This window comes from Bufo gargarizans, chromosome 9 (assembly GCF_014858855.1).
Source record: "Bufo gargarizans isolate SCDJY-AF-19 chromosome 9, ASM1485885v1, whole genome shotgun sequence".
Classification (NCBI taxonomy): Eukaryota; Metazoa; Chordata; class Amphibia; order Anura; family Bufonidae; genus Bufo; species Bufo gargarizans.
Window position 1 is genome coordinate 190,144,614 of NC_058088.1, and position 23,896 is coordinate 190,168,509.

A 23,896-nucleotide genomic window follows, 5' to 3' on the forward strand; every position below is an offset into this window, starting at 1 on the left:
TACTACAATAAAGCAGAGCTACCCGCTGAGCCGCGCCATCCATTATTTAGTCATCTAGTGATTTGGTAAGTGGGGAATGGACACAAGTGGGTTTGTAATTTAAATTAATTTTTTTTTTACTAAAGTGGAGAATCACCAGCACAATAATGAAATGTTGGAGATGAGTGTGAGGACGATGACCTGCTGCGGGCGCTGTCAATTTGCATCTACAAACCACAGTGCCCTGGACTGGTGTATATAGTCCCAGTATGGGCTGGTATATGTCACCACACTGGATCTGATGCCTCATGGATACAGATGAGAGGGTCATATTGGTGGAGCAATGTCAGTTTTCCAGCAGCAGAAATCTCTGAGCCGTGCCGCACATTATAGATCGCCCTGGCCTGAGATCAGACATGTCTCCTCTTATGTATCCGAGACCTCTCAGAAGTTCATCTTCGCTTTCCCTTTTACATTCCCTCAGCAATAGATCGGATTCGGCTGCAGACCAGAGAGATTTGTGTGAGTCAGAGGTGCGCTGCAAATATTACTTATTCCTGTCCTCATCCTTTTAGCGTATAACAACTTGGCAGCGCCAGTATCAGACCAGTTGGCAGAGATGCCATGTAGCCTAAGATCTTCCTGGAAAGTAATGATGGGAAGCAGATTTATGTCCGTAGTAAAGGCTTTTTACCCACAGTTTTTAGTTGGTGCCAAGTTCAGGGAATAATAAAGTAATCCATTCAGTGTCATGTATTTGCTATTTTGCTGCCTCTTTCCATTCGTAGCTTGTGAGTCTGTATGTGAAGATGGTTTATTTGTCATCCTCCTCCTTCCTGCAAGCGATTCGGCCCACTTGCTTTTCGTCTACGCGTGTGTGATTTAAAATGAGTGATAATAACATAGGTTATCAATTCTTCACAGTTTCCAAGGAGACTTCGGTAACAGGGACCTGGTCCCAGGAAATGCAGTGTACACTTTCCTCCCACGGCCCTTTCTTTAGCACCACCGCAGGGTTCTGACGATGATCTCTTCTAAGGTTGTCGCGCTCTTTATGGCTCGGCTCATGGCCGCTACAAGATAACATTTGCTCCATTTACCTCCGTCCCCGGCAATATCCTTTCTTTTCTAGCACAGCTGCAATCGGTGTGCACCAGGGTCAGATTTTAAGGTTGCTTGTGAAGGTTGGAGGAGAGCCTGACCAGTTGAGATAGTGAGCTCGAGAATATGGAGGAAGCACAGGAGAAATCTTGGAGACGGTTGTGCAAGGAGCAGAGAAGGAGATCTTGTGAGGATCGCACATTACGTGTAGGGATGCATGAAGCCATTAGGTTAGAGCTGGATAGAGGGGACAGGTTGTGGATGGCCTTGCTTGATTATATTTTGCCTGGATAGCTGGGTGATCCTCCATAATGGCAGCCATTAGTGTTTTAGTGGTAAGATATGGCTTAGGGCTCGTTCACACGACCGTGTAAAGCCCATGCTGTGAACCATAAATTGCAGTCAGCAATGCACGGGCACTGACCATGACCCAGCCACATGGGGATCGTGGACCCATTTACTTGAATGGGTCAACGATCCCTCCGTTCCGCAAAAAGATAGAGCATGTTCTATCTTTTTGCAGTGCGGAGGCACAAAAGCACTCCTTAGTGCTTCCGTAGTTTTCCGTACCGTGCTTTCGTTCCGCATCTCCAGATTTGCTGACCCATTGAAGTGAATGGGTCCGCATCAGTGATGCAGAATGCACACGGAACGGTTCCGTGTGTGTTGCGGATCCGCAAATGCGATCCGCAATACGGCAACGGACAGCACTTGTTCGTGTGAACAATCCCTTAGTCATATACGCCAATACCGTTGCTTCTTGATGTCAGCCATGTTCACAGTCCCATTTCTCTGGGTACATATGGCAGACAGTTTTCCAGGGGAGGGATCCCATGCGTCTGTGGTGACTGCCGCAGCTGGCGATTATGTCTTGGTATGGCTGGCATTCAGGGCTCCTCTTGGCACTTTCAGCTCTGACGCAGGTGTCCATTTCCCAGTTAAAACTCTGTGTATTATTCATGTCGTCCGCCTCCGGCATTTTTGCTGAATATTTAATATAATTAACCTTATCGTTGCCAGGAAGCAGGATAGTACACCAAGCACTGTGACCAATAAGGTAGCATTGCTTTGTGTCACCGGAGTCTGGGGTGCTTTGTCCAGATTGCTCACGTAGCGGCCGACGTGGGAAGGGGATGACGTTGACATTTAGTTTTACATCTGCTGAGCGGGCAGGGGGCGACTCTGACAGTAAATGGAGTTCTCTTGGGTGCTTTGTTGTGTCACTGAAGCAGAGTTCCCGTCCCCCTGCATCATGTTCAAAGGGTGTCGGGTCCATAAATGTAGAGTATTCACTTCCAGGATCTGACGGAGCTCCGAGCAAGGAGGGCAATGCAGCTGAAAAGTCATACACAATGGAAGCAAAGCACTTGACTAATTGAGGGTGTGACACTGGGATCTCCATCAGGAGCAAGTTCCAGGTAAACCTCTGTGACCCTTCCCCTTTGATGAGTTCCCGGCAGTTGGATCAGTCAGGGATGGCGTATCCTGATGTGCAGATGTGTTATGCTTCTCTCTATTGAGACGAGAATTTAGGTGAAATATAGGTCAGGGATAATCTTCCGCTGAACTCTCCGTTATCAGCAGTTCTTGCCTCATTTTGAAATGGATTTAAGCGGATCATCGAGACCAGCGATACTTCAACAACCATACAAGAGGCTAAATCATGTCTGCCACTTCTGGCAGTATTGCGGCTTTATGTCAGGCCTGTTAGTGCTACACGATCATCAGATGTTATGTTCCCAGTGAACCGTTCAGGCCGACATAAAAGAAAATGCGGTCACAGAAGTCATAAATATAAAGTCTCTCAGACGTGGAGGAAATAATATCTCAGACATGTTATGAATTGTAGGGACACGTTAGTCCCCCCAGTGACCTCCATGTTTCATTAATGCCGGGGGAAGCAGTGAGTTGTATTAAAATATTGATCTTAGACTACAAAGCAGCTGCTTCCTACAGATCCGATCGGGCCACGCCATGGCTACATTATGCCTGCTTTAGATGGACATACGTGTGTTATATGCAGTAATAGGATGCGCTTTAATGGTTTTGTCTCTGCTCTTTAGGCCCCACTTTGCTGCTCACCAGTGACAATATCAAGCAGCGTCTGGGATCGGCCGCTCTCGACAGGTCAGTACAGACTCAACTTATCCTGTAAGATACTGATGTACTGGTCCTTATTGTGGGCCGAGCTTTCTCCAGGGTCCTCTACTATCACTGACTTCCACTATATTTCTCTTCCACTTCTTCTGATACAGTTTATGTAATACACACTGGCTGCCAGCACTATTCAAAGTCGTCAGACATAGTAAAATGGCAGTCTTCAACCTGCTGCTCTCAGCAACTGTTGCTAAACTACAAATCCCAGCATGCCCTGATGGCTAGAGACTTCCACTCTTCCAGCAGCTGGAGAGCCACAGGTTGGAGCCCATTTTTGTGAAAGGAAAGTCTGGTAATGGTTGATGCTTAGTAACAGCGGGCACCACTAGCAGGTGACGCAGTAACATTCATCCTGCCATAAAGAGCTTCTCCGTGGTACTTATCCAGTGGTTGTGGTCTTCATCTAAACATCTCTTCATTCACAGCGTCCATGAGTACAGACTTTCTAGCTGGCTTGGCCAACAAGAAGACATCCACCGAATTGTCTTGTATCAGTCTGACTATTATCTCACGCCTTGGACACAGCGCTGCATTCGACAAGCTGACTGCATCCTCATCGTGGGGCTGGGAGAGCAGGAGCCTACTGTTGGAGAGGTGAGCGTGGACATAGACTGTTAGCATCGAGGTTTGCTAACCTAAGAGGGGCTGCCATCAATAAGTTATCGGAAACGAAGGGGGCCATCAATGCCATACTGTTGTGGGTATGACGCCCACAACTTCCATCGATCAGCAGAATGACTACCGCAATGGCACCATCAGTATTTTTCCAGCCACAGTGGCGCATCCATGCATGTGAGCTGCAGTACCAGCCCGGATGTACAGATGCACACTGTATGCTATTTTCTAATGTAATGGGCACATATATGAAAGGATTTATGCCACTTTTATGACTCAATAAATGTTGCACACTATATTCGCAACTTTTTACACTTTTCAAAAGGATCGGGGCCTGCAGCAGCTCAACAGTTTTACTATAGGAAACACAGTCAATCTGCCTCTGTGTTTCTCAGAATCGCTCCCTGTACACACTGAAGCAATACTGTAATAAGCCTGCAGCTTTCTTACCACTGTCCTGCAGTAAACTGTACGCGCCATTCATGGCAGCCTGTATGCTGAGAAGGGCTGCTCAGAGGCTGCAGTAAACTGTACGTGCCATTCATGGCAGCCTGTATGCTGAGAAGGGCTGCTCAGAGGCTGCAGTAAACTGTACGCGCCATTCATGGCAGCCTGTATGCTGAGAAGGGCTGCTCAGAGGCTGCAGTAAACTGTACGTGCCATTCATGGCAGCCTGTATGCTGAGAAGGGCTGCTCAGAGGCTGCAGTAAACTGTACGTGCCATTCATGGCAGCCTGTATGCTGAGAAGGGCTGCTCAGAGGCTGCAGTAAACTGTACGTGCCATTCATGGCAGCCTGTATGCTGAGAAGGGCTGCTCAGAGGCTGCAGTAAACTGTACGCGCCATTCATGGCAGCCTGTATGCTGAGAAGGGCTGCTCAGAGGCTGCAGTAAACTGTACGTGCCATTCATGGCAGCCTGTATCTTGAGAAGGGGCTGCTCAGAGGCTGCAGTAAATTGTATGTGCCATTCATGGCAGCCTGTATCTTGAGAAGGGGCTGCTCAGAGGCTGCAGTAAATTGTATGCGCCATTCATGGCAGCCTGTATCTTGAGAAGGGGCTGCTCAGAGGCTGCAGTAAATTGTATGTGCCATTCATGGCAGCCTGTATCTTGAGAAGGGGCTGCTCAGAGGCTGCAGTAAATTGTATGCGCCATTCATGGCAGCCTGTATCTTGAGAAGGGGCTGCTCAGAGGCTGCAGTAAATTGTATGTGCCATTCATGGCAGCCTGTATGCTGAGAAGGGGCTGCTCACAGAGTCGACCTTGATGCCTTTTGTATTTTGGGGCAGCATTAGGTAATTTAATTTCCCTGCAGTCTTATCCATGGTACCGCTCCTTATATTACAAAATGTGTTATGAAAAGGTTCTGAAACTAGCAATTTTCTGAATTTAATGCTGATCCTAATGGCTCCATGGCAGCTGAGCCGCCCCAAGTGTTTACATGTATGGGTCACTGTGGTTCAGACATGACCAGAATATAACGCTGGTGGTTTTATATTGCCAGCCTGCGCCATATGAAATTAATGGCCTTGGAGTTTTGTAGCTGAAGTATTGGTTTGATTTCCACTTTATTAAAGATCCTGCCTGGACGTGTAGCGGGCTCATGTAATCATCAGAGAGCTCGGCTTCTCAAAACCATATATTCTGTGTGCGTCTAACGAGGTTCAGCAATGACGGCTGCAGCGCAGGTTTATTTATACTAGGACAGATTGTGTTCAGTGACAGGCTGGTACCAGGCTGAATGACATTAACTGTTTACAGGCACTCTGCATCGATATCGTAGGCAGACCTGACAGCCAAGACCTGAAGTGTAAATGGGCAAATGAAAGGATATACTCCCATTTTGGAGTCTTTTTAAAGGGGTTTTATTAACATTTAATACAAGAAGCTTCCATTTTAGTGAGGTCCATTACTCACTTATTTCCGTTCTTTTTTTTCTTTTCTTTTTTTTTCTCCCCTATGACAGCTTGAAAAAATGTTGGAGAACACAGCCGTCCGGGCACAGAAACAGCTGATCCTTCTCCATAAAGAGGATGGGCCCCCGCCGTCCCGCACGGTCGACTGGTTGAATATGAGGAGCTGGTGCTCCGGTCATCTACACCTGCGCTGCCCTCACAGAGTTTTCTCCAAGAGGAGTCTGCCAAAACTGGTAAGGAGTTCAGCCACAAAATGGAGTAAGGCCAGTTTTGAATGAGCGTTTGCGGATCCGGGTGATGGCTGATTTTCCTGGGCTGACCCAAACTCACTCCATTATAGTGATCCACCCTTTTCTTACGATAGAAATGGCAAAAACTCTTGTTGTTGCCTTGATTCATTCACGTCTTGATTACTGCAACGCATTACTAATCGGTCTCCCTCTCACTAAACTCTCCCCTCTTCAGTCTGTCCTAAATGCTGCAGCCAGGCTCATCTATCCATCCAACCGCTATACTGATGCTACTAGTCTGTGCCAGTCACTTCACTGGTTGCCCGTCCACCACAGAATACAGTTCAAACTTCTCACCCACAAAGCCCTCTACAGTGTTGCACCTCCATACATCTCCTCCCTCATCTCCATCTACCACCCTACTCCTGCTCTCCATAGTGCTGCTCCTCCATACATTTCCTCCCTCATCTCCATCTACCACCCTACTCGTGCTCTCCACAGTGCTGCACCTTCATACATCTCCTCCCTCATCTCCATCTACCACCCTACTCCTGCTCTCCACAGAGCTGCACCTCCATACATTTCCTCCCTCATCTCCATCTACCACCTACTCGTGCTCTCCACAGTGCTGCTCCCCCATACATTTCCTCCCTCATCTCCATCTACCACCTACTCGTGCTCTCCACAGTGCTGCTCCTCCATTCATCTCCTCCCTCATCTCCATCTACCACCCTACTCCTGCTCTCCACAGTGCTGCACCTCCATACATCTCCTCCCTCATCTCCATCTATCACCCTACTCCTGCTCTCCACAGTGCAGCACCTCCATACATCTCCTCCCTCATCTCCATCTACCACCCTACTCCTGCTCTCCACAGTGCTGCACCTCCATACATCTCCTCCCTCATCTCCATCTACCACCCTACTCCTGCTCTCCACAGTGCTGCACCTCCATACATCTCCTCCCTCATCTCCATCTACCACCCTACTCCTGCTCTCCACAGTGCTGCACCTCCATACATCTCCTCCCTCATCTCCATTTACCACCCTACTCGTGCTCTCCGCAGTGCTGCACCTCCATACATCTCCTCCCTCATCTCCATCTACCACCCTACTCCTGCTCTCCACAGTGCTGCACCTTCATACATCTCCTAGCTCATCTCCATCTACCACCCTACTCCTGCTCTCCACAGTGCTGCACCTCCATACATCTCCTAGCTCATCTCCATCTACCACCCTACTCCTGCTCTCTACAGTGCTGCACCTCCATACATCTCCTCCCTCATCTCCATCTACCACCCTACTCGTGCTCTCCGCAGTGCTGCACCTCCATACATCTCCATCTACCACCCTACTCCTGCTCTCCACAGTGCTGCACCTCCATACATCTCCTCCCTCATCTCCATCTATCACCGTACTCGTGCTCTCCGCAGTGCTGCACCTTCATACATCTCCTCCCTCATCTCCATCTACCAACCTACTCCTGCTCTCCACAGTGCTGCACCTCCATACATCTCCTCCCTCATCTCCATCTACCACCCTACTCCTGCTCTCCACAGTGCTGCACCTCCATACATCTCCTAGCTCATCTCCATCTACCACCCTACTCCTGCTCTCCACAGTGCTGCACCTCCATACATCTCCTAGCTCATCTCCATCTACCACCCTACTCGTGCTCTCCACAGTGCTGCACCTCCATACATCTCCTCCCTCATCTCCATCTACCACCCTACTCCTGCTCTCCACAGTGCTGCACCTCCATACATCTCCTCCCTCATCTCCATCTACCACCCTACTCCTGCTCTCCACAGTGCTGCACCTCCATGCATCTCCTCCCTCATCTCCATCTACCACCCTACTCCTGCTCTCCACAGTGCTGCACCTCCATACATCTCCTCCCTCATCTCCATCTACCACCCTACTCCTGCTCTCCACAGTGCTGCACCTCCATACATCTCCTCCCTCATCTCCATCTACCACCCTACTCCTGCTCTCCACAGTGCTGCACCTCCATACATCTCCTTCCTCATCTCCATCTACCACCCTACTCCTGCTCTCCGTTCTGTTAGCGACCTAAGATTAATAACCTCCATAATTCGTACCTCTCACTCCCGTCTTCAAGATTTTTCTCGAGCTGCACCTACTCTCTGGAATACTCTGCCCCGGAATACTAGGTCAATCCACAACTTCTCCACCTTCAAATGTGCCTTAAAAACACATCTTATCAAGCAGGATTACTAAGCTACCTAAACTGACTTTTCCCGCCTAAACCTTCCCCCACCAACTCCTCTGGCCTGAACTCTATCCTCTAGTAGTCCCAAATCCGAAGCCGGGACCACTCCTGTGAGTTCAATAATGGCTCGAATCCTACTTATCACAATCAACTACCTTATGTGTCACCCCCAATTCCTCATAGATTGTAAGCTCTTGTGAGCAGGGCCCTGACTCCTAGTGTTTCAGTTGTATATTAGCCAGTTAGTTTTGTTTTATACATGAACCCGATCAATTTGTGAAGCGCTGCGGAATATGGTGGCGCTATATAAATAAATATGATCTGTGAGTTGAAACTCAGCCACGGGTCCTCTGTACTCACAGTATTATTTGAGTACAGGATAGTAGACCCATGGTTACCCAAGCTGTGATTTGTCCAGGAAATACGATTGAGGCTACTTTCAAACTAGCGTTCGGGGCTCCGCTTGTGAGTTCCGTTTGAAGGCTCTCACAAGCGGCCCCGAACGCATCCGTACTGACCTAATGCATTCTGAGTGGATGCGGATCCGCTCAGAATGCATCAGTCTGGCACCGCTTGTCCTCCGCTCCGCTCAGCAGGCGGACACCCGAACGCTGCTTGCAGCGTTCGGGTGTCCGCCTGGCCGTGCGGAGGCAAACTGATCCGTCCAGACTTACAATGTAAGTCAATGGGGACGGATCCATTTGAAGTTTACACAATATGGCTCAATTTCAAACTGATCCGTCCCCCATTGACTTTCAATGTAAAGTCTGGACGGATCCGTCTTAACAACTTTCACACTTAGAATTTTTTCTAAACTATAATGCAGACGGATCCGTTCTGAACGGATCCCATCGTCTGCGATATAGGAGTGGATCCGTCTGTGCAGACACCAGACGGATCCGCTCTGAACGCAAGTGTGAAAGTAGCCTGAAGAGATTGAGCCGGCACTTTGTCAGTTTATTTTCCCTGAAAGAACAGGTAAACATAGTGCTCAGAGTGCGCCAATTATAAGGCAACGGGGGAGACTGAATTTTCTACTATTTATGCCCTATTTTGATCTATAAAAAAAATTAAGATACTGGTCCTGTTTTGGTGCCGTATGGCGGCTCAATCTGTGCTGCACGTCGTCCATAGAAGGCATTGTTTTGACACATTTAGTCCACATTATTGGTCATGAGAGGGTTAATAATGAGAGCGGGCGGCAGTATTGCCAGTATACCTGTACTGTACATCAAATGCTTAGATTGCCTTGGCGGCCATGTGTAAATTAGGTGGGCACCGGCACTGTAAATGACTATAATGTCAGAGTTACTATAGAAACCGTTTTCCCTGTCAAGCTTTCACCATCCGACCGCTGCGCAGCCGCTGAGTGTTTGTGTCTGCTATAAAATCTAGTTTTGGGGTTTAATTGCTCTCGGTTTTCACAAAGCGTTGACAATTCTCATGTAGATCCCTGATTGAATTGTGTATATGATTAAGGAGCAGGCGGAGGGAATCGGCAGAGAGATAAATGTTTTACTTTGCAGACATGTAGCCTTACATTATCTTCACCTTCGAAACTGGCTGCTTTTTTATGTATCGCTCCCTCTATGATATTAGTATTGTACCTGCAGACGAACTGACAGTTGTATATAATTTGCTTCCCCCATTTTGGCAGATTGAGATGTACGAGCGCGTGTATCAGAAGCCACCAGACCGTCACTGTGATTTCTCCCGCCTGGCCCGTGTACTAACAGGGAACACCATCGCACTAGTACTAGGAGGAGGAGGCGCCAGGTACGTGCTTTATTGTGCTGTTGCCTTTTTCATAAGGAATTCATTGTCTTCCAGCAAGGGGTTGTGCAGTGCTAGTATATATTGATGACCTATCCTCAGGATAGGTCATGAGTATAAGTTTGGCGTGGGGTTCAGGGAGGACCGCTGTCGATCAGCTGTTTGAAGAGGCCGCGGCGTCACTTCTTTGCTGCATACCATCTAGCTCGCAGCAGCGATGCAGTGTAACTACAACTGTGACGTCCACTTGAATGAGACGAGCAGTTGTAATTACATTGCACTGCCACTACAAGCTAGATCTTGGCCTCTTTAAACAGCAGATCGGTGGGGGTCCTGGGAGACAAAAAGCCACAAATCTGAGCATAGATCATCAACATACTAGCACTGCACAGCCCCTTTAAAAGATTGTATACTATTAGAAATGGGTGAATATATTCACCGCTTATGCGTTACACTATCGTGGATCAGTTAAAAGGGGTTGTTCATCTTCTGGGGGTCTTTTGGCAGACATGGATGTTGACAGTAGGTGTTCCGAGCTCAGCATCAGCAATGGGGGAGCAAAGAAGCAGGACCCAGCAGTGAGGAGAGGGTAAATATGCTTCCCTCCGCATGTCCAGCCACAAAGGCAATTCTGCCAAAAGACCCCCTTCCCCCAAAGAAGATAAACAGCCCTGTTTAAGGGGGTTGTTCACCCCCGGAGATCTTTGTGGCAGAAGCCCCAATGTGGCCGGACCTACAGAGTAAAACCTGCTTCACTTTGCTTCCCCAATCTGGCTGCAAGTCTCAGTGGCCGGCCGCAGCAGTGATGGCTTCCCCGTGTGTCATGTGACCCAGTGACATTACGCACAGAAACACATCACCACTGCAGCAGCCACGTGACCCGCATCAAACTCGATGCAGGGGAGCAAAGGAACCAGAAACCAGAGCTGGGGATCAGGCAGGTATTATTCCCTCCGCAGGTCTGACTGAACGATCCCAGGGGGTGAACCCCCTTATACCATCCATCAATAGAATACATTGGGTGAATCCATCGGACAGGTTTGTGGTTGGTCTGTCTCTTTTCTTCTAGAAACAGCTCCACATCTGCCCACAGGTTGTGCCTGGTATTACAGGTCTGCACCAGGAAGTAAATGGAGCTGACCTGTAGTGCCTCACCTGACCTGTGAACAGATATGGAGCTGTTTTTAAAATAAGCGGCCATTTTCTTCCCTTTTTCTTACCATTTTTTAAGCATGCACATTTGAGGCCAGACATCTAATCCTACAGATTCCAGTGCAGATCGATTCTCCGGGAACCATTCCAGAGAATGGTCACATTAGGAAGAAAGATGCACATGTTGTGCGCGCTCATGAATGACCTTCCCCGTCCTCCACTCCTGCCACAGAACTTCACCAGGTCTTTGTCTTCTGAGTCCGTTACACAAAAGAGCCTTTGTTCCATCCCCTGCAGGTATCTGGAGCACTATGGCCGGGGATGAATTGGCATATTGTGTATCATTCAATTATCGTTTCTTCTGCTGTGCATTGTATGAACCAGTCTAGGGCTGACATCGCAGATTTGCAAATCTTTCCGTCCATAGCTTTACATCCTGCAGGGAATTTAAGGACAGACGATAGAAACACAGAGGACACTGCTCTCCCCAAACACAATTCCACCCCCTCATATCATCGGAGCGTAGGCAGGGCATCTGTTACCGTCTCTCGCTTAAAGGGCAAACCATGTTGTATCCAGCGAGAGCGCGATGTATCTTACACAGCGAGAAGAATTGCATCTTTATATAGGGGATCGTTCCCGTGCAGGGGTCAGAGGCAGCCAGGATATGTCATGTGAGATGGAGGCAATGATGTTTCTATTTAGTGTGCAGAGATTCTCATATGTGTATAGACCAGTGAACTCCCAATGAGGGACTGAACTACAACTCCCAGCATGCCCTGCAGTGATGTAGTCTCATTCTCTTGTCCTTGTTTTTTGCTTCTGGTCTTTTGAAAGTCAGGATAATTGTGCATTTCTGTCTTTACAGCAAGTGCCAAATTATCAGAGTTCGTGGATTATTAGATGCTGGATTAAAGAGATTAATTAAAGGGGTTACCCAACCCCTAAAATACCTCCCCATATGCCCGAGCCCCTCACAAAGGTTGTACTTAACTGGCTCCCCGGCACCGGTGTCGCTTCTGATGCCCTCACGGACTCCGTTGCATCTACCCATCGCGCGGATGAAAACATCCCATGTTAGGGATGTGAGGGGTCGGAGAATAACAGGCCACAACGGGAACAAGCCTCCCTAGCATCGTGGGTGACGCTAGGGAGGCTCGTTCCCATCGTGGCCTGCTATTGTCTGTGATCCACGATGGGGAGATGCAGTGGCCACGCGGGCTTTAGAAGCGACGCGGGTGCAGTGCAGCCAGGTAAGTGCAACCTCTGTAAGGGGCCCAGGCATATTGGGAGGCAATTATTCTCCAGGTATTAGGAAATGATTGGTGTAGAAGGACACTTTTTGACATTGGTGCCTCTTGTAGGATTTGTGGTCATGCACTCGATCACATCCCACGTTAATTCAGGTCAGCAGAGGCAGATCTCCGCCGTCTCATTGGCGCTGTGCCTCGAAGGGTAGCATTTTCCAGCATGCACTGAGTAGATAAATGAATAATGAGCGCAATCTCTCTGATATGCCCAAGGGCAGCACTTATGATCTTCTGACTGACTGTGGTGATGAAGCATTATATGAGGGCCGCATGTCATTCTGCGACCCGGCTCATTCGTGAGTCTTATCCCCGTCTTGTCTTATCCCCGTCTCGTCGCCCCGGTTATATACAGTTGAGAAGGTTAATTATGGATGATGCATTAGGAACATACTGTATATCCTGAGCTCCAGCCACAGCAAGTACCCAGAGAAACCTGTGTGCAGTACAGTCCATTGCAGGTCCACGGATCAATGTGGGCATAACCAGAGCTGGCACCAAGGAAGGCGTCCGTCTCCGAGGCACATGTCCCCTCTCTGAGGCCTCTGCTGCTCAGTTCCCAAACTCTACAGATGACCGTAAATAGGGCTGGTCTGATGACGAACATAAACCGTATACTGAAAACTATCAGGATGGCAGTGGTGATCATCATCGGAAAGCAGCAATTGCAGGTTATTCACACAGATTGCACAGAAAGAATCATGAGCAGAGATGACCGTCAGAACAGCGCTGTGTAAATCTCGTCAGTGTATGTCATATATTGACTCCCCAGAGCAGCACGCACTCTACCACGGGCACCCCAGTGCGGGTACCAGTCCTGGCTAATCAGCTGCTGACATGGAATAAACATGGGAATGGCGCAGAGAGAACCCACTTCTCCCTGCATGTCTCACACAACGTCTCTGACGTGTTTAGGAAGCAGAACTCATGTATGTCATCTGGGATCAGTATCATCCTGTGTGACATGTATGATGCCAGCGGAGACAGCTCCAAATCTGACATTATTGTATAGATCCAAATGTTTTTGTCAGCAACAACTTGGTGTGACCGTCTGTTTAAAAATTGGACGGAAACAAAATCCAAGGTAAAAGCTGAGCTACAAGATTCTACCAAACGCCTGGGATCAGCCAACTCCAGGTGCAGTGATACTACAACTCCCAGCATACACAATTGCTTCCCTGTTCTTGAAATTGGTCTGTATAGAAGGAGAAAAGGCGCTGTCAGCAGGAGTCAAATACCAGGTGAGTATTGGTAAAAAGTAGATCATTTATATTTCCAGTCGATGCATTTCAAGGGCGGAGCGCCCCCTTAATCAGGACAGTAATCGCATGTTATCTATATACAGCGATTTTTAAAACCATTTATGTCGCGCAGGCTACAAATCGCTGTATATAGATGACGTGATTACTGTCCTGATGAAGGGGGCGCTCCGCCTTTGAAACGTGTCGACTGGAAATGAAAATGATCTACTTTTTACCAATACTCACCTGGTATTTGACTCCTGCTGACAGCACCGATACAGAGGTTCCCCTTTCTCCTTCTATACGGACCATTTCATCCCGACGACCGCATCCACGGCACGGGTAGGAACCAAGGCAGCAGCGCAGGCCCCCGTACGCTGATCGGGCAATATTAGCCAAGTAGAACATAGCTGTTGTGACTCCTCACAACAAGAGTTGGTAAGCGCAACTATGTTTATGTTCATATTCTAAGAAAACCGCACCACACATGAGGCGCTGCCTCCTGTCCCTTTCTTCTCTTTGTTGTTCTTGAAATTCCCATAGAAGTAAATGCTGGGAGTTGTAGTTTCACAATAGCTCGAGTGCTGGAGGCTGCTGACCGATGACGCATTGACGTTCTGAAAATGTAAAATCTATACCTCAGATCAGTTTACTACGAGATCCCGCGATGATTTTGTTACATTTTGTTTCCACTGTAAAACACTTTGGATTTTTCGCTGCCGCATCCCAGGCGGAAAATCGACAGCGTTGTCTATTGCCCAGAACTTTCCATCTATAGACTCCAGAAAGTTTCTTGGTGCCGCTTAAAGGGTGAAAAGAGATAATTTTCAAAGCAGGATAAATTAAATTATTTAAAATGCGTAGAAATGGGCAAAGTGATTGCAAACGTATATCTTCTCTCCAAAATGGGAATAATCCGACCAGATCAGGGACATTCCTCCTGTGGGTCACTGTGGCTCGTGTTAGATAAGTAGGATCTGTAATTCTTGTAGACTGTGCAGGAATAGCGCGGCGTTCTGTCACGTACAGACGGGGAATCGAGGCAAGAAATCAAAGATCTTTTTCTTTTAACAAACTGCGCATAGAGAAGCGTAATTAGACTTACCCGAGGATAATGTCTGCAGATCACTTCAAGGTCGGAAGGATTGAGATTCATGTAAATCAGCCTCAAGCTGACGGCACGTAATCTGCACGTCTTTGGTGGAGAGCCAAAAATACCATTTACAATTAAGTAATGAGTGATGATAACCAAGCGACATAATGATAATCAGCAGGAGAGGAGACTGCGCCGTCCTGGGGGGTTAACACTTTACTCATCACAAGCGCTCCTGTGCTTCAAGTGCATCTCCTGTCTGATCTTCATGTGGAGACGTCCCTCAGGACGATGGCTTGAGACACACGGCTTTGGTTGTATATACACTGTCCTGGCTATTCACTTTCAGGCTGCGTCAAGACCTAACGGGGCCCATAGAGAAGAGAGAGCAGGGGCTGTGCTTTTCTGTGACAACTGGGTGAATTGGTAGAATAAGACACTGCCTGCTTTATATTGAAGCTTTGGAACCATTGCAATGGATGTTTAACTCCTTAGTGGACACCAATACGTGTTTTTATTGTTGGCGAGTCTGCTTTGCAAGGGTGCTCAGCTGCATAGTGTCCAATCCCGGCTGTTTAACCCCTTCGATGTCAGGATCAGTAGCTGTCGTGACATCTAAATGATTTCAGAGTGGGGCAGGCTCCCTTTTTCACCCCTCATCAGCCGACCTGCAATGTGATTTCAGGGTGCCAATGGCTGCTATGACAGCGATGGGCCTAAAAATGGCCTCCAGGTCTGCCATCTATGGAAGGGGCAGGGCCCAATAGGGTGACTGATCTCTATAGGTTTCCTTGTGCTAAAGAAAAAGTTCAGGTTTTTCCTTATAAAATGCTAAAAAAATAAATGTAAAAATATTTTTAAAAAAATGCATAATACGTACTGCTGCATCTGTACAAACTTGAACAATACTACTAGCATGTTATTTATCCCACATGTTCAACAGTTAAACAAAAATGCAAAAATTTAACTTTTTTGTTCATCTGCCTCCTAAAATAATATTATAATAATAAACTAGCTGTCCTACAACTCTGTCAACGGAAAAATAAAAAAGTTACAGGTCCTGGAATATGGCAATATTTTAAGTGCTTTTATTATCTGTAAACCTTAAAAGGGTTTGTTTATGGATCCCGAGATCTCCCCATTCATTGTTTCAATTGCTCTGCTAGATTTATTTTAAGCTGGCAGCTCAGCGGTGTGTCCTTTCTGCTGCAGCTTTCACCCTGTCACAGCTGGGGAGGGTTCTTTCTGCTGCAGCTTTCTCCCTGTCACAGCTGGGGGGGTCCTTTCTGCTGCAGCTTTCTCCCTGTCACAGCTGGGGAGGGTTCTTTCTGCTGCAGATTTCTCCCTGCCACAGCTGGGGGGGGGGGGGGGTCCTTTCTGCTGCATCCCTCTTTCTATCACAGCTTGGGGGGAGGTCCTTTCTGCTGCACCCCTCTCCCTGTCACAGCTGGGGAGGGGGTCCTTTCTGCTGCACCCCTCTCCCTGTCACAGCTGGGAGGGAGGTCCTTTCTGCTGCACCCCTCTCCCTGTCACAGCTGGGGGGGGGGGAGGTCCTTTCTGCTGCACCCCTCTCCCTGTCACAGCTGGGAGGGAGGTCCTTTCTGCTGCACCCCTCTCCCTGTCACAGCTGGGGGGGGGGGGAGGTCCTTTCTGCTGCACCCCTCTCCCTGTCACAGCTGGGGGGGGGGGGGGAGATCCTTTCTGCTGCACCCCTCTCCCTGTCACAGCTGGGAGGGAGGTCCTTTCTGCTGCACCCCTCTCCCTGTCACAGCTGGGGGGGGGGGGGTCCTTTCTGCTGCACCCCTCTCCCTGTCACAGCTCAGAGGACAAGTCCTTTCTGCTGTATCTAGTGGGAGTTGAATGGATGGAACTGAGCATGTTTGTCCACCTCATTGTGGTAGACACAGAAATTAGAAGAAGAAACAGCAGGTGGCGCTATGTGGATAGATTTTATTGAATAACTCGGCTGCTGTGTTACATTTTTAATGATCTGCAATTACAAAAGTATTCAGATCCAGGGGCTTTTCTTAAATTGTTGAATATTAATCATGACACAACCCCTTAAAGTGAATATGAATGTGGTATCACAGTAGTCATACCGACGGGTAGTGCCGGCCACAGTCATGTAGAAGCAAAAGGAGCCTGAGCAATGTAGTAATATCATTATATTGGGGGCGAGCCAGAACAATATAATATCACTGGATAACTTCTATATCTTTGTGCTGCACATTGGCCGCGGTGGTCGCTCCTCATGACGTCCTGCCGCTGAGTGCCCAGAAGAGCTCTGCCTGTATCCGGAGACTCCGGGGGGGCTGCGGATTCTTAGGTTCTGGACGTCTTGCTGACGCCTTTTTCTCTTTTTCAGGGGCTGCTCGCAAGTGGGAATCATCAAAGCTCTGACCGAGGCCGGGATTCCCATCGACATGATCGGAGGGACCTCCATTGGGTCCTTTATGGGGGCGCTGTACGCAGAGGAGCACAGCTTCAACCGCACAAAGATCAGAGCTCGGGAGTGGTGCATGGTGGGTATCTCCTCTACGGGGCACTTAGTAGGATGACTTACAACAGATTATCTGACCAATCATTGGTCAGATGGCCGTTTACACAGATCTTTTGTTATACACACCAACTATTGGTCTGATTGGACAGAAATTGATCAGATAATCTATTGGTGTAAGTGCAACCTTAGGCACGTGAACAGAGCGAAACCCATGGTCACCTGTACAATCATCACCGACCATTGAAAGCAATGATCTGGGGAAACATCTCCTCCTGAAGATCCTGGTCCATAATACAGAGTGTGAAGCCCATCCCCTCTATGGCAGGGGGCTGGTGGCACCAGGGCACAGAAGATACTGTAACCTCTGCAGCCCACCTAGTTACCTGCAAGGTGTATCATTAATGTGACCATCCAACCGTCTGGAATATCTGCTAATCCGTCATTACACTGGTGTCACTAAATCTGCTCAAAATACTCATCTCAACTTATATCATGTCTCCAATCGCATCCAGAGCTGCTTTCACACTTCTGTCAGTTCTGTTGGGCTCCATCCACACTATGCTGGGAATTTAGCACAGCCTGCACTGCAGAAATCTGGCTTCAATAAGTTACAAAATAGGGTTTTGTCACTTTTTTGGGACTGACCTGCTCAAAAATTTTACACCACTCGCTCCAGGTTTCAAAAGTGAGTGGGAAAGTGAGTGTGGTGAGCTGTGTTAATGAGTTTCCCTCCAGATATAATACCACAACTTCCAGGCAGCCCCTCAGCCCCTCAGCCCCCAGCAATTAATGCTCCGATGCTCCCCCTTGCTGTATAGCGCAGGGCAAGAGCTTTTTTGTTTATAAACGTACACTGCTAGGCGGAGGTTTCTGCCTAGCAGTGTTCCTAATGACGTCACCAGCAATGGGCGGGCTTTAGCACCACCTAGCAGAGACCCATACGTCAGCAGATCTAATGAAAATGCCCTTGCCCTGCGCGATACAGCTCAGGGTAAGGGAGAGCATCGGACCATGAAATGCTTTGATGCTCATATCGGGGGATGCCAGGGTACAAATGGGGATATGTCCAGGTTCAGCTCTGACAACCCCTTTAACAAACCACAGGCACCATTTAATACATTTTATGCAAAATACAATTTTCATATAGATGCATTCAATAGAATTTTATATATTTTATTATAAAATCGGTAATTATTTTATATTATATTATTACTAGCTGAGGGACCCGGCTTCGCACGGGATATTTCATTTATCTCATTTATTGTTTGTGTGTGTCGTTAATATATCAACATTATCCACTACAACAGTGACCTCTACCTTACTTCGCCCCCTTAACAGTGACCTCCACAGCCCCCCCCACCCCTCAATACTGACCCCCCCCCCCCCCCCCCCACACACACACACACACACACAGTGCCCTGTCTCCTTAAAATGGGACAGTCACAGCAGCCCACCCCCTTAACTTTGACCTTCACAGCAGCCTGCCCCTTTAACAGTGAGTTCCACAGCACCCCACCCCCTTGACAGTGACCTCCACAGGGGCCCGCCCCCTTAACAGTGACCTCTACAGCCCCCGCCCCTTAACACTGACCATAGGTTACAGTTCTCTTAACTGACCACCACCATTCCCATCCCCCTTAACCCCCTTTAACAGACCTCCACAGTGACTGCCACAGTTCCCCACTGACCTCACTGTAACCTGCTGCCCCTTTAATAGTGATCTTTACAGTGACCTCCACAGCAGCCTGCCCCCTTAGCAGTAACATGCACAGCGCCCTCCCCTTTAACAGTCACCTTCACAGTGGCCGCCCCTTCATTAGTGACCTCCACAGCATCTCACCCCTTTAACAGTGACCTCCACAGCGGCCGCCCCTTTATAAGTGACCTCCATAGTACCCTATCTCCTTAACAGGGATTTCCACAACACCCCACCCCCTTAACAGTGGCCTCTACAGCAGTCTGCCCCTTAACACTGACCTCCATAGCGGACCGTGATCTCCACAGCAGCCTGCTCCTAGGGTGGCCAGAGGTCCGGTTTAAGGCCAGACAGTCCAGCTTTCAGACTCCCTGTCTGACGCAGGGCCTGGACGGACACAGGGATGTTCTTTTGAACAGCTCACTCTCAGACAGCAGCACTGTGCTGTCTGAGTGTGAGCTGCAGGGAGAAAGTCACCATCCCTTTCCACCTCTGCACTTTTACCTTCATTTTTTCGATTCCTGTGAAGTGGGAGGGGGAGTGGCCTAACCAGATGGTGGTGTGGCTGTGTGACCTGGGGGCGGGGTTTTTAAGTCCGTCTTTTGAGGGTGGCCTAAATGGCCACCCTACCTGCCCCCTTAACTGTGACCCCCACAGCACTCCGCTCCCTTAACAGTGTCATCCTCAGCACCCTGCCCCTTTAAAGCTGACCTACGGAAACCTGGTGTAAAAGTGTGTGTATGTGGAGACCAAGGGCCTGCGAGCTTCTATTGGCTGATCATGTGTATGGCAGTGTGTTTTGATATACGATATATCAGCATAGGAAGAGAACAGAGACAAAAAAAAAAAAAACGGAGGCGTAAATCCTAGTGATGCCGCTTTATGAAAAAGTGTGCAGTGATTCATACATCTGAGCCCAGAAGTGACCTGTATGGAGAGGGGCCTTGTGATGTGTGGGGAGAGCCGTGATGGGGGTCCGCCGTGTAGACGATTCTCCTTAGGAACGTGACGAACCCTTTAAGCTGGAGACGGGTTAATCTTCTGTTGTGTATTCTTATTGTTCCTGTCCTCTCCTGAGGGTTACGCTGCTCATTACTCATTTGCGGCAGTAATCTGGAATGGGATTTGCGGTTTGGCCTCTGGCGGCTGCGGTACCCCAGATACCTACTGTTGGGGGCACAGAGTGTAATTCTTACCTGTCTGCTCCTACAGTAAAAGATAAGCGGCGCAGTGGTGTCTGGCGGAAAGGCGGCAGTGACCTGCATCTACCTGCGAAGCGTAACTAATGGTGACATTACTTTGCAGCCGTATGGTTTGGCTGTCATCGGATGCTCTGTGACCTAGTGGGTCACCGAGAACTAATTGGTATAACTGCATCCCAGGACAGGGTTTCCGTACTCCCCTCGCTCCGCTGTGTATTAGGAGTGCGGTACATGGCGTCCCCAGTAATGTCTGCTTGTGTGTACAGATGTAGCAGAGCTGACTTTGCATTATTCGTACCTCCTTGTGCCTAACAGAGCAGATAACGACTGTGACGTCTTAGTGATGAGTGCTAAGTGACAAACTCAGCACTGCTACATCTGTGTACGTGGCCTGGCAATGAAACATTACAGATATGGAGTCTCCCATCAGGGGCCACATTACTGGACAGGAAGTTGGGGTGCAAAGGAAAATGTATTCCCCTTAATGAAGTCCTCAGAAGCTGCTGCTCCACGTGTTTGCTGCCGGCTCCGAGTTGAGCAGCTGACATGTCTGACCGTCTGGTTGCTAAGGATACGCAGCATAAGACCAGCAGTCCTTTATATGGCAGCACGTCCCTAGCAACCAGTCTGTCTCCCGCATGGAGCCTTCGTCCAGATTCTAGCAGGACAGACGGACGCTGCACTGGATCCCGGCGGACACAAAAATCCCACATCCAGGGTTGAAGGCTCTAGTATGTGTCGTGCAGACACTTGTCATGGTGGTGCTGCTCCTCGCAGGGAGGATGATGAGGGTCACAGGAAAACTGTAACCCTGTAACAGAAGAGATCTATTACTTGAAGTAGTCCGGGGGATGCTGGGAGTCGCTCCTGTGATTATACAGGTCACAGGAGCTCCACAGACATCTGCAGTTAGCCTCAATCTAGGTGAAGCATGGGGGACAACTGGTTTTGGCCACATGATCAGGGACATGCATGATGGTATTAATTCCATTACCCATGGAGTTGTCTCAGAACTACAAGACCCAGCATGCCCTGACACCTGAGGAGAGGGGTTTCAGTGACCAATACAAGCTGTAAAATCTCAACGACAATGTAAAATGGTGGGTCAGCATGTCCCTCGCCAGGGAAATAAAATGTCTGTATTTACACCAAAGAGCTGATCTCCCCAGGGTGGAGTATGGGCCGGTGAATAATGATACGGAAGAGAGAGCGTTGTCGGTGACGACCAGCAGCTGGGATTACATGGGATTACTGGTCAGGAGAATTTTAAAGTCACAGTTTGTTCTTTCATCTTCCTCCAAGGACATGACCTCTGTTTTTAAGAAGGTTCTGGACCTCACCTACCCCATCACCTCCATGTTCTCCGGGGCGGCCTTCAATAACAGCATCAGCTGCATATTCAAGGACAAGCAGATAGAGGTGAGCACCACTGCGAGGACTATCCCCCTCATCATCACAGCTAGTGTCTGTATGTGTGCAGTCACTGGTGTATTACAGATAGAAGTGAGCACCACCTGGGGGACTATCCTCCTCCTCATCACACCTACTGCCTGTATATACATGTGTGTGCAGCCAAAGCAGTCCCTGGTACACTACAGATAGAGATGAGCACCACCTGGGGGACTATCCCCCTCATCATTACTTCTAGCCTCTGTATGTGAGTAGTCACTAGTGTATTACAGATAGAGGGGAGCACCACAGCGGGGACTATCCCCCTCATCATTACTTCTAGCCTCTGTATGTGAGTAGTCACTAGTGTATTACAGATAGAGGGGAGCACCACAGCGGGGACTATCCCCCTCATCATTACTTCTAGCCTCTGTATGTGTGTAGTCACTAGTGTATTACAGATAGAGATGAGCACCACCTGGGGGACTATCCCCCTCATCATTACTTCTAGCCTCTGTGTATGTGTGTAGTCACTAGTGTATTACAGATAGAGATGAGCACCACAGCTGGGACTATCCCCCTCATCATTACTTCTAGCCTCTGTGTATGTGTGTAGTCACTAGTGTATTACAGATAGAGATGAGCACCACAGCTGGGACTATCCCCCTCATCATTACTTCTAGCCTCTGTGTATGTGTGTAGTCACTAGTGTATTACAGATAGAGGGGAGCACCACAGCGGGGACTATCCCCCTCATCATTACTTCTAGCCTCTGTACACAGTGCTGCCCATAATTCTTCAATTTTGACTTAAAGTTACTTTTATTCAACCAGCAAGTAATTTTTTACGGGAAATGACATCGGTGTCTCCCAAAAGATAATAAGACGATGTACAAGAGGCATTATTGTGGGGAAAAACATTTCTCAGCTTTTATTTACATTTGAGCAAAAAGTGTCCAGTCCAAAATTATTCCTCCCCTTCTCAATAATCAGTAGAAAAGCCTTTCTTGGCTATTACAGCAATCAGACGCCTCCTATAATTGCAGTCCAGCTTTTTGCAGGTCTCCACGGGTATTTTTGCCCATTCATCTTTAGCAATGAGCTCCACATCTTTCAGGTTGGAGGGTCTTCTTGCCATCACCCTGATCTTTAGCTCCTCCACAGATTCTCCATTGGATTCAGGTCTGGACTCTGGCTGGGCTGCTCCAAGACGTTAATGTTGTTGTCTGCTAACCATTTCTTCACCACTTTTGCTGTGTGTTTTGGGTCATTGTCCTGCTGAAATGTCCACTGGTGCCCAAGGCCACGTTTCTCTGCAGACGCCTGATGTTGTTGGTGAGAATCCTCATATATTGCTCTTTTTCATGGTGCCGTTTGCTGTGATTAGGTTCCCTGGTCCATTGGCTGAAAAACACCCCCAAAGCATTAGGTTCCCACCACCATGTTTGACAGTGGGGATGGTGTTCTTTGGGTTGAAGGTTTCTCCTTTTTTACGCCAAATGAAGGAAACCTCATTGTGACCAAACAATTCAATCTTTGTTCCATCTGACAATAACACAGAAGACCAGAAGTCGTCGTCTTTGTCCAGATGAGCTTTTGCAAAGGCCTAGCGAGTTTTTGCTGTGCCTTATCTGGAGAAGTGGCGTCCTCCGTGGTCTGCAGTGTGCAGTGTCCGCTGGATTGTCTGCCTTGAGACATTGCCACCAGCAGAGCCCAGATTCCCCAGGATGGCCTTGGTGGTGATCCTTGGTTCTTTTTCACCTCTCTAACCATCCTCCTGGCAGCACAGGGGTCACTTTTGGCTTCTGACCACGTCCTCTGAGATTTTCCACAGTGCGGAACATCTTGTATTTTTTCCTTAAATGTAAATAAAAGCTGAGAAATGTTTTTTCCCCCACATTAATGCCTCTTGTACATCGTCTTATTATCTTTTGGGAGACACCTATGTCATTTCCCATCCAAAAATTACTTGCTGGTTGAATAAAAGTAACTTTAAGTAAAAATTTGCCAGGAGTATGAATAATTATGGGCAGCGCTGTATGTGCAGTCCCTGGTGTATTGCAGATATATAATTTACCTGTGATTGTACTTTGTTTTTAGGATCTCTGGATTCCATATTTCAACATCACAACTGACATCACTGCCTCCGCCATGAGGGTGCACACAGACGGTAGGTGTCCTCAGCAGTCTGTCACGCCCTTTCTTGACCCCCAGGAAGATTTGTTATCACATTATTAAGATGGTGACCAATTGTATGATTCCATGTGCCATCAAACAGATCCCTGAAGATTAGTCTGGAGAGGAGGTGGCTGGC

At 48.3% G+C, this 23,896-nt stretch overlaps 1 protein-coding gene across 1 annotated transcript in view; it reads left to right on the forward strand.

The window, feature by feature from the left end:
* The window catches only part of PNPLA7 (patatin like phospholipase domain containing 7), a 129,134-nt gene that overhangs the window by 87,286 nt on the left and 17,952 nt on the right, over positions 1 to 23,896 (forward strand). Inside the window, exons 23-29 of the mRNA XM_044269148.1 lie at positions 3,127 to 3,207; positions 3,663 to 3,831; positions 5,819 to 6,001; positions 9,888 to 10,006; positions 17,162 to 17,318; positions 21,497 to 21,613; positions 23,683 to 23,752. Of these exons, the coding sequence (XP_044125083.1) occupies positions 3,127 to 3,207; positions 3,663 to 3,831; positions 5,819 to 6,001; positions 9,888 to 10,006; positions 17,162 to 17,318; positions 21,497 to 21,613; positions 23,683 to 23,752 (896 nt within the window). The remainder of the gene's footprint in view (positions 1 to 3,126; positions 3,208 to 3,662; positions 3,832 to 5,818; positions 6,002 to 9,887; positions 10,007 to 17,161; positions 17,319 to 21,496; positions 21,614 to 23,682; positions 23,753 to 23,896) is intronic.